The sequence below is a fragment of the Sus scrofa genome, chromosome 6 (genome assembly GCF_054392235.1).
Source record: "Sus scrofa isolate SSC_HxYL_T2T_F1_AM1 chromosome 6, Sscrofa_HxYL_maternal_Yorkshire_Landrace_v2.0, whole genome shotgun sequence".
Classification (NCBI taxonomy): Eukaryota; Metazoa; Chordata; class Mammalia; order Artiodactyla; family Suidae; genus Sus; species Sus scrofa.
Window position 1 is genome coordinate 71671424 of NC_139388.1, and position 14799 is coordinate 71686222.

The following is a 14799-nucleotide window of genomic DNA, read 5'->3' on the forward strand; positions in this document are numbered from 1 at the left end:
CGCGCTTCGGCCTCTCGCTGCCGTCTTGGGTCCGTCCACACTCCCGATGCCAGGGGAAGACCTAGGCCAAGGGGGCCTGGGGCTGGAATGGACGGTGGGAACCTAGGGCCGGGGCTGGGGGCCTCAGGGAGGCCTTCCCGAAGGAAGCCACCTCCGAGGTGAACCATAGAGGCGGGGCGTGGAGAGGACGAGGGGGGCCTGGGAATTGGGGTGGGATGGGGAGGGGGCGCAGCAGGGAGAGGTGAGGATGGGCCCCCCGAGGTTAAACCGCCCCTCGGCCTGAGGGCTTCAGCCCTCGAATCAAGTGAATGCACCCCTGGGCTGCGGGGTGGTTGCCTCTCCTGCCATGGGCTCAAATGTCCAATGTGAAGCTGAGACCACAACCACGCAGCTGGGAGGGGCTGGGACCTGCACCCTGGAGCCCCTGACCCTCTCCCCTCTCTCAGGAGCTCCCCCTGCACTTAGCACTCCTAAAGGGGTCACAGGCTGTCACCTATAGGCTAGATGGGGAAACCTATTATTAGTCCTCTTGATGGGGGTTTCTGGGGGCCCAGGTCACAAGAGAGAGTGGCCTCTGGCATCTTGGCCTCCCATCCAGCCAGAGGATCCAGTCTGTCTGTTCTAGGAAGCCAGTGACCACACACACCCTGGACAAAAGGCCTCTGGAGTCACTTGTCACTGTCCTGCCACGCATCTGGGCAGCATCCATGAGTGGGCGGCCCTGTGTCTGGAGGAAGGCGGCCACCTGCCCAGAACTAGAGTCAACCAAATGCAGCCAGTGCTGCCTGTGCTGCTGGAGAGCCTAGCTCCTGCGCCTGCCTGACTGTCTCCACACCCAGAAACAGCTGGGGAATCAGAAGCAGCTTTTAGGGCACCTAGAGTGAGCCATAGGGTCAGTTTTTTGGTTTTTGTTCGTTTTGCCATGCCTGTGGCATGCAAAAGTTTCCCAGCCAGGAATCCAACCAGCGCCATAGCAGCGATCCAAGCCACAGCAGTGGCAATGCCAGGTCCTTAACCCACTGAGCCATCAGGGAACTCCTAGGGTCATGAGACAAAAGTAAAGGTATTTGTATAAAAGGCTGCACAAGGAAGCAGGGCTGGTGAATATGGAGCCCCAGGCCATGCACTCCCTGTATGTGGCTTCTGGGTGGTCAGGGTCCCTAGTGAGCCAGCTCCCTGCCCATGTGGCCCTGGTTATAAGTAGGCCACCAGTGGTAGGAGACTGAGGGAGGGCAGCTGGTAGTCAAACGTGGCATTTCTAAGGCAAACAAGCAAGGCAGCTATCCAGAGCCTTGGGCCGGGCTGCTGCCCAGCTGGCAGAGGGCCTGTGGCCCCAAGCGCATCTCCAGCAGCCCAGCTCACCACTGCCGCCTATACTAGTGCCCTGCCCCTGGCTCCGCTGGCTCTGGGGGCAGGTGGGAGGTGAGTGTCCGATGGCTGCCTTGAACTGCAGGGCTCGGGCACTTTGGGGGCTGCGTGGCTGACTCTGGGTTCTCAGACCAAGGTTTGGCTGGGCTGTCTGCTCGCCCAGCAGGGCAGGCCGCCTCATCCCTCCCTGCCCAGGACACCGCCCAGCGCCTTCAGAAAGTTGGCACAGGGCATGGTTGGAGCTGGGAGGCTGAGGCAGCCTCCAGGGGACCAAGGGGCAGGCGGGGTGGGGTTGCTGTGGCCTCTCGTTGTAAGCATGTTCCCTCCTCAGGCTCCCAGGCAGGAAATAACCCCGTCAGCCGGGACGGGGGCCCGAGACAGATTCCGAAGGTCTTGGCGGGTGTTTCTGCACATCTGGAGCCTCATTCTCTCTTGGGGCCCGAGGGAGCCCCGTGCGAGGCTGCAGCTGTTGGCGGCCAGTCTCATCTCCAGGCTTCAGGGACGAGCCTGAGTCGGGAACATTTCACCCAGGCGCCACCGCCAGGAGGGCTTGCTGGAGGGGCCTCTCTCAGCTGTGCGTGGGGGTGGGGCTGGTCCCTGCAGTGGCCTTGGCAGCTGATCTGCCCTGGAGCGGCTGCTAGGCCAGATGCACACACGGCCTCATGCCTCGTGTGTGCACAGCCTCACACCTTGTGTGTGCACAGACTCACATCTCACATGTGAGCACACGGAGACATCCCACAAGTATCCAGACTCACACCTCACATGTACACACACAGACTCACACATCATGTGTGCTCAGAGACTCACACCTCACACGTGCACAGCCTCACACTTCACACATGAGCACAGACACATTGAATGCACACACAGCCTCACGTCTCACGTGCACACACACGCAGACTGACACAGGTGCGCGTGCACACACACAGCCCCACTGACACCCCCCCCTCAGAGCCCCACCCCACCAGCCTTCCCAGTAACTCCCCTGCCCAAGTGGCCGGGGCTTCCCACGTCAGGCACGAGGGCCTGGCACCATCTGGGGAAGCGCCTTCCAGCACAATCCCTGCCTCTTGCTCCGAGGTGTCCAAACTGCTCTAGCGAGAACAGGCCGGGCCCAGGGCAGGGCTCCCGCCTTCTGAGCTGTGGTCCGGTCTGGCCAAGTCCCACTCTTTTGGCCCATCTCCTCTGAGTCCTCGCTGGCACCCCAGCCCCCATCCACACAAGTTCAGAGCTGGCGACCTGTGGAGCCAGACAGGGCTAATGGGGCACTGGGTGGGCTTCAGAGCCGGGACGTGGAACCAGGGCCCCAGCAGGGGTGGGACGGGAAGGTGAGTGCCTCCGGGCAGCAAGCCCTCAGGCAGACCAGGTGTGCTGGGGTCTACGCAGGTGCAGATACCCGGGACAGGGGCGGAGGGGGGCCTGGAGGGAGGCAGGGGAGACCACCCCCCAGGACAAACGACCACCTAGGACCAAGGTCCAGCCAAACAGCAGCTTTATTAGTGATGCTGGATTCTTTACACACCGTACAGTGTGTGCCCCGGACTCCGCAGGGAGCGCCTCGGGGCGCCAGGACAATACCGTGTAGCATTTACACTGGAATGATAGAAAGAAAGCTTTGGTGTGTACAGGTTCTCAGGATTAAATAACAGGTTAAATAACACTGCGAGACAATACTTCACACAACACCAGCTGTCAACGTGACTGGGGTTCTTGGCCGAGGGGTAACTTCTAAGCGATCAAACACTGGGGGCAGCTCCAGGCCCCAGCGGCAGGAGGGGGGCGTCTAGGGCTGCGGCTCCACCTGGCCCTGCCGTTTCGCCTTCATCTGCAGGTACCGCCCTTTGCCCTCCTCGAAGCGCTTCTTCTCGTCCTCAGTCTCAGGCTGTGAACCAGAGAAACAGGCAGGTTAGAGATCCCGATAGAGCCTGTGACGGCAGCGGCCAGGACCCTCCCTGCAGGGGCGCCGGCATCCGAGGCGCCCTGCCTCACCTGCCACCGTGGGCCTGCCTCTGAGCCCAGTGCCTCTTTGGCAGTGAACTTCAGCTGAAAATGCACTTGATGGTGAAACGTGGGAGGGAGGCCTAAAGCAGAGCTGGGCGAGAGGAAGGAGACGGAGACCCGCGTTTACTCCCCTCTGGGGCATGTCAGAGGCTCTCGGTCTCTGCCCCAAAGCGAAGTAAGGACAAACACTGCGCTGGCAGTGTGACCTTGAGGAAGCCACTTTATTGTGCCAGGACCGAGCGGCGGCTTTGTGGGCAGCGAGCCTGGACAGCACAGATGCCTAGGAAGTGGTACCTGGAGTTGTCCCCACTGCTTCTCTGCCGCTTCCTTCTTCCGAGAAACTTAAGAAGCCAGGTCCCCAAGAGACCAGCAGGGCTTGGCCAACGGCCAGGTTCTGCCTGGGACAGTCCCGATTTGTGCCTGCTGACCTGGCGTGATGGTGAACGGTGTCCCCTTTCATTCTTTTTTTTTTTTTGTCTTTTTGCCTTTTCTAGGGCCACTTCCTGCGGCATATGGAGGTTCCCAGGCTAGGGGTCGAATCGGAGCTGCAGCCGCCGGCCTACGCCAGAGCCACAGCAGCGCGGGATCCGAGCTGCGTCTGCAACCTACACCACAGCTCACGGCAACGCTGGATCGTTAACCCACTGAGCAAGGGCAGGGACTGAACCTACAACCTCATGGTTCCTAGTCGGATTCGTTAACCACTGTGCCACGACGGGAACTCCCCCTTTCACTCTTGAGAGGGGCCTGGCCTGGCTGCCAAGTGGGGTGGCCCCCAGGCAGAGGTCACTGCAGCAGCATCAGGTGGTCACTCCCCAAAACCCCATGTGTCCCACAGCCAAGCTCTCCCTCACGGCCCAGGGCCAGGGAACAGGCTTACAGAGCTGTGCTAATTCCTCTGGGATGATGCTTCTTTGTGATACTTCGAGAGTGTCTGAAAGCCGGAGAAGCAACTCTTCATCCACAATGACGCCAACGCCCCAGCAGCTACTTTTAGGCCCAAGTGTTTTATAGACAAATGGTATATTGGCAAGAGAGAGAGCCACCAGCCAGAGGACGGAATGTCAGGTTCTACCAAATACCTCCTCCCTCGCAGAATTGTTCTCTAAATGTCACCAGGTATAAACGGTCAAAACTTTGCGGCTTGGAGCCAACAGAACATTTGAGTATTTAAAGAACTGGGATGGTGCTCCTTAGAGCCGTTGTGGTTCCCATTTGGGAAGTCTTGGGGGGCACGCGTGAAGAGAGTGGTTCTTCCGAAACACCTTGTCAAAGGCCTGCTCTGGTTTCATCTCTGGCTGACATTTTGAAAAAATGGAATGTGAGCCTCTGCCATTCGCCCCGAAACAGGTCTACCTTAGTTTCAGTAGGCAGTTCTAAGGGGCAGGGCCCTGAGTCCAATAGCCATTATGGCTGGAGGCATCCCATGACGACAAGGCCACACCCCGGCCGGCCCTGCGGAAGGCTTCTATGTGCGCCTGGGCAGAAAGTGCTAGATCGGTGCTTCTCCAACGTCCATGCAGCAGGAATCACTCAAGATCATGGAAATGCAGATTCTGACCCAGTGGGTCTGGGGGCTGGGACCCGGGACCCATTTCTAACAAGCATCCTGGTGACGTGATGCTGAGCCCACCCGCCCGTGGAACACTCTGAGTAGAGGACTCCGCCCCTTCTCCACCTCCGTCCCTGTTCCAAATGCGGGACAGCCAAAGTGGCCAAGAATGAAGGGTCAAGGCCACCAGGCTAGGACGGGGGCGGGGGGGGGGGCTCTTTCCTCCCCTGCTCTATGCAGAACTTGCTCTGCATGGCTGAGGAGGCCTTGGACTCCCATCCCTCTGCGGCCGAAGGCATGGCCGTTCCTTGTAGGAAGGTGGGGCTGGAACCAGGCTTCCTGCCTGCCTCGCAGAGGACCCCCGCCATGGGCAGTGTGTATGGGGTCCCGGAGCTGGGAACCTGGTGGGCTGGCTGAGAGGGGACTGGAGGAGGGCAGGGGTGGGGGCCGGACCACATTCCAAGGTCTCTCCCAGCTCTGAAAATCCAGCCCCTCTTTGCTTGGGGATCTGAGTTTTTTGCGTTTGTTTGTTTACTTTGGTTTTTTCTAGGGCCACACTAGTGGCACATGGAGGTTCCCAGGCTAGGGGTCTAATTGGAACTGTAGCCACCGGCCTACGCCACAGTCACAGCAACTCGGGATCCAAGCCGTGTCTGTGACCTACACCACAGCTCATGGCAACACCAGATCCTTAACCCACGGATGGAGGCCAGGGATCGAATCCACAAACTCACGGTTCCTAGTCGGATTCGTTAACCACTGAGCCACGACGGGAACTCATGTTTTTTGTGTTTTAAGGCGACGCGTGCAGCATATGTAAGTCCCCAGGCTAGGGGTCGAATCAGAGCTGCAGCTGCCGGCCTATGCCACAGCTACAGCCACACGGGATTTGAGCTGCATCTGTGACCTATACCACAGCTCACGGCAATGCCGGATCCTTGACCCACTGAATAAAGCCAGGGATCAAACCCATATCTTCATGCATACTGGTCGGGTTCATTTCTGCTGAGCCACAACAGGAACTCCCTCTGTTTGGGGTTCTAGAGCAGGCCCTCCTTCTAGCTGGTGGAGTTTCCATCTTGGGGGATGGGCAGAAGAAAGAAGGCAAGACTCTGAGGAAGAAAAGATTTCTCAAAAGCAAGAAGGTGTGAGCCCGGCCTGGGCAAAGCAGCAGGACCGAGCGGGGACAGCCACCAGGCCCCACAGAGCCCACTGGAGCCATGTCCTGCCTCACACGGGGGGCCTGCCTGTTGCTCCAGCCCAGTGGGGTTCTTGGAAACCAGCAGATGTGGGTCTGGGTGAGGAACTGAGTCCCCAAAGGGAGGGTGACAAATGGCCCCATGGAGCTTCTGGCTCTCATCCTCGATGTCAGGCAGGAAGGGCCCATGTGGGGCCAGGGCCTTGGCGCGGGGGGGGGGGGAGAAATAGCTGTTACTGGGGCTGGAGAAGGGCTGCTGAGCTCAGGAGACACCCAGGGAGCAGTCCCACCCTCTGCGGCCACCTCTGCCGGGCCATCAGGCCACAGATCCCCTGGGGTGGCCACACCACCTACTGGGTTCTTCCCTCAAGGGTGCATCTGCACTGACACCACTGCTGCAAACCGTGGGCTCTGTGGCCTCCTGCCTCCTGGGGCCACTGTCACCCCAAGTCCAAAAGGGAGATGAAGCCTCCTTGATGGCCTGTGGCCACGCAGATCTGGACACACGCATACCCATCAGCTTCCAGTAAAGGATGCGCACAGATCAAGGTCCTGAAAATCTTGGCGTAAAATAAACTTGTGGAACGGTCTTTAATCTGGGCCCTCCCACACCGATGTGGCAGGGCACCCCTTTTCCTAAGGAACCCCACTCCCTGTCAGGGCCAGCTGGATGGGAAGCGCTGCCCACGCTTTCCTGCAGTTGGCTCGCGGCGTGTGCCCATGAAGCTGGCTGCCGCCCCGGGAGAGGCCTGGGCGGACACTGGCCAAGATTTGCCCGGCCAGGGCCCAGGCTGGCTACCTCGGGGCTGCCAGCACCTAGCACACCCTTCTGGGAGTGGCCTCTTTGTTCTGTCCTGAAGCCAGCCCAGGGCCTCCCTCCAGGGGGCCAGCCTGGCTTGACTCTGGCTTCACCACTGATCACTGTGAGGCCTCGCAGACTCAGCTACATTCCTCTTCTGTTAAGACGGCCAGTTTCTATCCCGCGGTGTTGCTGCGAGGACCAAAGTCCTCCTAGCTGTCCCCGCTGCAGACCAGTCACTAAGAGCCAACATGAGGACAAGAAGCCAGGCTCATGTGTGACCCCAGTTACGCGGCACGCCCAGGACAGGCAACCTTGCGTGTAAATGCAACGCCACCAAGGATCTGGGTGTCCTGGGCCCGGGGTTAGAAGAGGCCCAGATAGGCATCCCGGTTGCCTCTGTTCGGTCTGGGACAGAGATGCAGGTAAGTGGGGGCTGGGGCGGGGGAGGGGTGATGGCTGGGAGGGGGCGGGGGGGGGGTGCCGCCTGGGCAGCATGTAATTACAGCTCAAGGCCACCAGGGAGGCGTACATGCCTTCCTAGTTCACAGAAAGTCAAAGCCAAAGCATGGTAGTGCCCCCGCCCAGGGGCAGCGGGGCGGAGGAAATGCTCATTGAATTAAGCCGGGCAAGTCTCCAGCTGCAGGCCCAGGCCCGGGTTTGTGCCCTCCGCACCAAGCATGCAGAGCCCCCCTGCCCTGTGCAAGGTGCAAGGACCCTGCCCTGGGGAGCCAACGGGCCAGCTGACAACACACAGGAAAACAGGCAGAGGACGCTGCACTAGGAAGGCGACCAGGGCAGGGACCGAAGACAAAGCAAAGCAGAGGGAGGTGGCCTGAGGACCAGGCGCTGGGGGGCGAGCCGGGAAAGGTGCTGACCCACAGTGAGGGCTGCAGGCCGCCTTCCCGTCTGGGGAGGGGCTTCTTGGACAGGAGTGGAGGGTGGTCCTCGGCAGCGGCTCCTTTCCGCCCTGGGCTTCACTTTCCCATCTGTGGACCTGGGATGAGGGCGCCGGGAGAGCGCCCACGCCGTCCCCAGAGGAGACCCACAGGGGCTGGCAGGTGACCTGCTGCTGGGGTGGGAGTGAACCCTTGGTGGTGCCGCATTTATAAGCATGAGCGTGACTCCGGGGCCACTGGTTTTGCGGCCAGGTCTCTCTTTCTCTCTCCTTTTCTTTTTTTTTTTTTTTGCTTTTTAGGGCCACACCCACGGCATATGGAGGTTCCCAGGCTAGGGGTCCAATCAGAGCTGCAGCTGCTGGCCTACGACGCAGCCACAGCAACACAGGATCCAAGACATGTCTGCGACCTACACCACAGCTCACGGCAACACCAGATCCTTCACTCACTGAGCAACGCCAGGGATCGAACCCACCTCCTCATGGATGCTAGTCAGGTTCATTAACCACTGAGCCATGATGGGAACTCCTGCAGCAGGGTCTCTGCAGGGCAAGGGCCACCCAGGGTCTGCTGCCCAGAGCCTGCTGCCCAGAGCCCAGTCCATGACAAATAAACCAATGACAAAGGACAAAGAGCCCTTGTCTCTCAGAGACACACACTGAACTACTTGGAGGTGGTGATGTGATGGCTGAGATTTGCCTCCTGGGCCCAGGAAGGGGCTGCGGGGGGCGGCAGCGCGGCAGATAAGCAAGACCAGTCCCGTGTTGGTAACTACTAAGGAGCCTTTCGCCTCTTCACCTTTTTGCTTATGTTTTAACTTTTCTATAACTAAGAAGTGAAACAAAGAAAAGCCAACTAGACCTGAGAGGGCAGCCGAGGCTTCAGGAAACTCAGCCCCGCCTCCCGTCTCCAGGCACAAAGGACAAAGCCACACGCACTCGAGGGCCATGACTAGGGGAGCTGCCCCTTACCCTGCACTCTATTCCTGAGTCCCCATGGTCACCTTCTCCCCCTGGCACCTGGCTCCAGGCAGGGATAATGCTCACAGCATCCTATTTAATCCACCTGAGAGCACGGGGCTGCTATGCACCCCGCACAGCCCTGCCCACAGGGAGTGCTGCACCCAGAACTGAGAGCCCGCGTGGCCTCAGACAGCTGGGCCCTCCCTCCTGCCAAGCCATCCCCCATGGCGGGGATCCTGGGTGCTGCAGGTGACCTTCTATGTGTTTCTTAATGACCTGGACCCAACCCCTCCTCCATCCTGACCCAATGGTGGGTGAGAACTGCCCGGGGGGCTGGGTACCACTTCCACAGGGACCAGCCACAAGATCATATCCCTCCAGGCAACCCAGGTAAGCTTTCTGCAGCGACAGAGCCAAGATCTGTCCTGTCCCTCAACCCACACAGGTGTGTACGTAGGGACCAGCAGCCTGGGACGGGGGCAGGGGAAGTTCTCCAGGCTCTAGCTTTTGGGGTGGCCTGCATCAAGTGACCCAGCACATGCGACTCAGTAACGACCCAGGAAGGACACAAAGTCATCACTGTTCCCCTTCCACCGCTGGGAAGTGGGGCAGAGAGAACAAGTGACTTGCCCAGGCGACAGCTAGTACAGGTCAGAGCCTTGACTTGAGCCTGGGCACCGCCCCTGACCAGGTCACCCCAAACGACTGCAGGTACTTAGCCGCCAATAGCCAAGAGGCCATCGCGTGTCCAGACCGCATGCACCAAAGGCTCTGGATGCTTCCCTCACTAGCTCAGTCAATGGGTGACCTGAGGGGGGCAGAGGCCGAGGTGCTAGTTCAAAACACAGACAATTCTGGTGCCTGCGCAGTGCAGGGAGAAGCCAGCGCCCAGCCCCGGGCCTCAGGGGCTGCTGTGCTGAATCTCTGATGTTTAATACTCTGCCACTCACTCATCAGCCAGGATCTGCTCTCAAGACCGATGCCATCCGGTGATGGGTGCCGTCGGATGATGGATGCCGTCTGGGGATGGGTGCGTGCGGCACGGCTAAGACATGTGCAAAGCCCTGGGAAGAAGGGGCGGCCGGGGGTTCATCTCGCTTCTGGTCTCTGGGGATGGCAGCCCGCGCTGCAGGTTCTGGGCTCTGTGGGCCTGGCCTGGCCCAGGAGCAGTGTGCTGCCACCCCACACGCTGGCGGCCCTCCTCACTGCTTGCCCTGGAAGGTGCCCAGCCAGGGCACAGGGTTAGGAAGACAGTGAGGGCCCCTGGCTGCCACCACAGCATCTCTGCTCTCTTCGAGGGAGGGTCCCTGCCCTGCTGGCTGGTGGACACTCCGCCTCCCTGGGGCCGCCAGCTCTGATAAACAGCTCTCCCGGCCAAGTGACTAAGCGGGGCCACCACTTCCCTGCTGGGCACGGAGCTGACAGAGCGAGACAGATGGCTCCCTGCACGCGGCCCCCACCCACGGCCCAGCTGCCGCCTCCTTGCAGCCCGTCTTCCTCCATCCGGCAAAGTAAATAAATACATAAGTTGTTGGCTGTTGCTGTTTTTAATGGAGGGCTGGGGGTGATGGGGTGGGGGACAGAGCTCCGCCACGCAAAGTCACATTTCTCTCTCCAGTGCCTGAAGCTGCTGGCAGGGAGGAGGGGGGCCAGGACCCCAGCGAGCAGCCCCTGACAGCACATCCCCAGTCTGGGGGGCACCCTGTGCTTATAAAAAGGAGGTGACTGCCAAGGGGCCCGCTGCCAGCTTGGGCCATGACGACCCATCTACCAGGAGACACTTGCCTGGTGGCAGGGACGGTGGAGGGGTGTCCGCGAACACAGGGTCACGGGGACCTGGCTGTGTGGCCTCAAGGATGGTGCCCACCTGGGGCCAGGTTCACCCACCTATGAAATGGGGACTCAGAAAGGTGATGTTGCAAAGTGCCAGCTCGGGCGGGCTCTCAAAGCACGGCAGTTGCGTGTGTGCGTGTGCACATGTGTGCACACTCGCATTTTGGACTGCTCCTGTCATCACGAACAGCCTCAGAGCCCGAGTGTGTGCTCCCGGCTGCCGACCCATCGCCACCACCCCAGGGGAGAGCAGGCGGCCCTGGAGGCCATCGCAAGGCAGCCAGGCCTTTGGAACGCCACACTCAGCCCTGGGGACCCAGGGCCTCGCCCCTCTGGCTCCTACCCGCTGGCTGAGGGCCTCCTGCAGCGCCGTCCCAGGCTGGCTCCCACTGGAAGGGAAGCCTGTGGCTTTCGGAGCCTAACTGCAAACCAAATGTTTTCCACTTCGCATTTTCTGGGCTTCAAGAAGGCACATTTGGAAGCTGGCGGTGGGGTGGGAGGGGCATCTAAGTTCCACCATCAGGCAAATCAGGAGCTGGTCCTTTTTTGTAATTAACAAAGGTCTGAGGCGAAGAGGGTTTCCAGTGGTGACACAACAACTTCCCGTGCCCTGAGGGACGTAGACCTGCTTAATTAGGAAGCTGCACAGCACAGCCTCGCTGGCCTTTGGAAGGGGAGACAGGCTGGATCGTCGGACAGTCACACGGGCAATTAAAACATCTTCTGATTACACGGGCCACTCAGCACGGTGTAGCGAGGGGCTCTGAGTGGGTGCGGCTTCGTGCGCAGACCCCGGCCCAGCAGGGCTGGGCAGGGCAGCCAGGAAGCTGCCCTCTGTGGCTGGGTTCCAGCACCTGCAGGCCTGGGCTGTGCAGCTCCTGGGCCTGCCTGCCCCGTGTGCCACCGTGGAGCCTCCGGAGTCGCAAACCCCCTCCCAGGGGCTCCCCTCACCCGGCAGCACCAGCTGAGTCCACAGACTAAGTGCCCTTGTGCACGGTGGTGAAAACCCCCCGCGTGAGGGCCAATAGGAGGCTGCGGAAGAGGCAGGGAGCTCAGGTGCTGCCTGGGAAAAGGGGGTGCCCGTGCCCCCGAGGACAGGACTCAGGGCCTGGGCCTCTCTGGCAGGCCTCCCAGTGGCTCCCCCTCAGGCCCCGCTCAAGCACTGGCTCTTGCACCCAGAGTGTTGACTGAGCTGTCCCTGCCAGACCACAGCTGCAAGGACTCCGACTGCCTTTGGCCGAGTCCTTCCCACGCAGGGCCTGGGCCAGCAGCGCGTCCTCACTGCAAGCCTTTGGCCCCGAGCGCACTCTCTCCGTGTCAGCATCTTTCCTGCCGTCCACCTGAGGCCAGCGCTATGCCTGGGACTCTGACTGCTGAATGAATGAATGAATGAGCAAACCAATGACGATCAAAGCAAGAACGTCTTAATCCCAAATCAACATAGTCTTTGGGTTAAAGATCCAGAACTGAAGGTTTTGCTGAATGGACAGTCAGGCATCACAGGTCCCCAACCAACTCCAGGAGGCTCCGCCCACCGAGGGCTCTTGTCTGCGTTGGTGACAAGGGCGTGGCCAGGTGTGTCCAGCACACCTGGGTTGGACATCCCCCGAGACGAGACACCTGTCCTGCTCGCAGGCCGGCACACCCTTCTCCGATTCTGTATGTGCGCAAGACCAGAGAGGCCCTCTGCTTCCTTCCCATCAGCATCGGCTTCCAGGGTCTGTTTCTTCCTTGCAGCTTTGAGCACGGTGTTCAGAAGTGTCCCTGGCCTTGTAGGGCCTTTACCAGGGGATGCCATTCCATCTCACTGAGGGTACAGGAGGCTGCTGAGACCAGAGGCTGTGGACACACCAGGTACAAGCTTACTCTGCTCAGAGATGCCCTCTGGGCAGATGGCCGTGGCCCTCATCCAGGCCCACCTCTCTCCCAGCTCCCTGCCCACCTTCCAAGGTGGCCACAGTCCCAGCTGGGACGCCCCTCTTCCCGTCGCATCCTCTGTCCACAGGCCTCTCCTGCCTCAGCCCTGTTCCCGGCACCACGCGGGGTCAGGCCTGGCAGTGCCCCTAGAGCCGGCCCCGGGTTTACAGACATCAAGGCAGTGGGGAGACATGGCAACAAGAAGCTGCTATTCCCTATGTGGACCCTGCAGTGTTTTCATGAGAAAAGGTGTGTCTTTGGCGCCTCGGGTCCTCTGGAGAGCTGGCTGTTGCGTGAACTGTTTTCCAAAGCTCTGCGGATCCCGCAAAGAGGACCCGTCCTCTGTGCCCGGCCTTCTGTGTGAACCAGGAGGCTGAGACCCCAGGCTGCAGGCTTGCTCGGGGCTTTGGGTTTTCTGGGAGCCGAGCAAACCGGCTTAGGAAAGACCGCTGGCTGCCCCACTCGAGTGGCTCGGCCTCGCCGGGGAACACGCTCCTTTTCCCAAACGATCCATGAGGCTGTGCACACAGGCGCTCTCTCAAAACCCGCATCAACTAAGCGTGTGGTCCGGTTCCAGGCTCCTCCCCTGTCCAGGGCAGCACGGCCTCTCCCCCACTGTCCTCACACCCACGCCCGCACCTCTTGTCCTCAGGCGCGTCTCCCGGGGCTTAGGGGCTGCAGCACCCATGTCCGAACCAGAGGACGGAGGCAGGCCTTGAGCCCAGGACGGGCTCGCTCCAGGCTTCAGCAGAATCCATCTGGTTCTCTCGTTTCTGGACACTGCAAAGGCTCCCCCCGGGGAGGTGCAGGGGCCAATCTGAGCCCGCCCCAGGGAGCAGGCTTGGTGGGTCCCCCATGACCCTCTGCACAGGCCTCCTCTCCAGCTCCATCGGGCCTGTCCCCCTCGCCCAAGGTCAGAGGGCACAGCCACAGCGAGGCCTGTGGAGGGAGGCCCGCATTTGCCTCTTCTAATAATCGGCCTGAAGTGCGGGCAGCTGCTGGACTCTTGTGCGGCAGGCCCTCCCCAGCATAAAATATTCATCAGGAAGAAATCCAAAGAGCCATGCTGCCTTCCATGTCAGCCGGGCCCTGGGGACGGGAGCTAAAAATAGACAGGAGGATGAGGAAGCGCTGACAGTGGGGGTGGGGCGGGCTGGGCCCCCACGCGGGCACACGTGGCTGAGAGGCAGACGACGCGGTGTCGGTGGTTCCCAAGTGAGCACCCGGAGGGCCGGCTGGAGTCTGCCCACCCTCCCCGCCAACAGCTATTTTTATCCGCATCGCTGGCCCCAGGATCAGAGGCCATCCTTAATTCGCAAGAAGAGCCTGGATGGACCTGAGGCTGGCCAGCAGGAAGACGTGGCCGTCGCCAACTGCCGGCCCCTCAAACCTGGGGAAGGGTCACCACCCCCTTCCCCGCATCCGAGCAGGTGACCTTCCCCATCAGCCCCTGCAGCCTCTGCCCCAGCACCACCTCCTACATGGACGCCCCCAGCCCAGGTCTCTAGGTTTCTGCAGAGGGCACATGGGCAGCCTCCTGGTACACAGAAGCCCAGCCCCAGGAGTGCTTCCCAGCTCTCCATGGGAGACTGGACCCCGGAGGCCCCCCTCCCTGAGCCTATAGGCTGCTGAGCCTCCGCAGCTGCCTGAGCTCTGGGGCGTGCAGGGTGGAGGGGCCGTTGCGGTGCCTTCACTCAAGCCCCGAGCAGCTCCTGGGCAGGCGCCCTGCAACCACTACGGCCAGACTGAAGACCTTGTCAGAACCCTCTGTCGATCGGCATTTACTCTGTACGAGCCGCTTCGTTTCTCTTCTCAGCTGTGCCCGCAGCACACTAAAGTTCCAGGCCAGGGAATGAACCCGCACCACAGCAGTGACAACACAAGATCCTTAACCGATACACCACTGAGACGGTACCTTGGTCTTGTGAGCACCTGGAGGTCCTGCAGGCCCCTCCTGCAGCCGGTGGTAGAGGAAAGGCTGAGTCCTGGGCCGGGCCTGCCTTCTAGCAGCTGGGCAGCCTCAGGGTGTAACTGCCCGGCCTCTCCCGGCCCAAGCACCGGCTCCAGCTCGGCCCTCTGTTCCGGTTCCTTTCACTCTCTCCTGCCAACTGCAGGCCCGTTTCCAGGCAATGGGAAAGAGTGATGTGGGTTGGGGTGGGGGTGGGGTAAGGCTTTATCCAGGGAGGTGAGGAAGGGCCATCCAAGGAGCAAAGATCTGAGAGACGGTGGAAGGTGCTGGCTTCGAGACAATCTGAGGGAAGGTGTCC

General features: G+C 60.7%; 1 protein-coding gene across 3 annotated transcripts in view; it reads right to left on the minus strand.

Moving 5' to 3' along the window:
- Window positions 1–2846: 2846 nt before the first annotated feature.
- ACOT7 (acyl-CoA thioesterase 7) overlaps window positions 2847–14799 on the minus strand; it is a 102153-nt gene continuing 90200 nt past the window's right edge. For all 3 annotated transcript variants that reach the window (XM_003127525.7, XM_021095251.2, XM_084962722.1), the window contains exon 9: window positions 2847–3253. In XM_003127525.7, coding sequence (XP_003127573.7) covers window positions 3155–3253 — 99 coding nt within the window. In that variant the 3' untranslated portion in view covers window positions 2847–3154. The remainder of the gene's footprint in view (window positions 3254–14799) is intronic.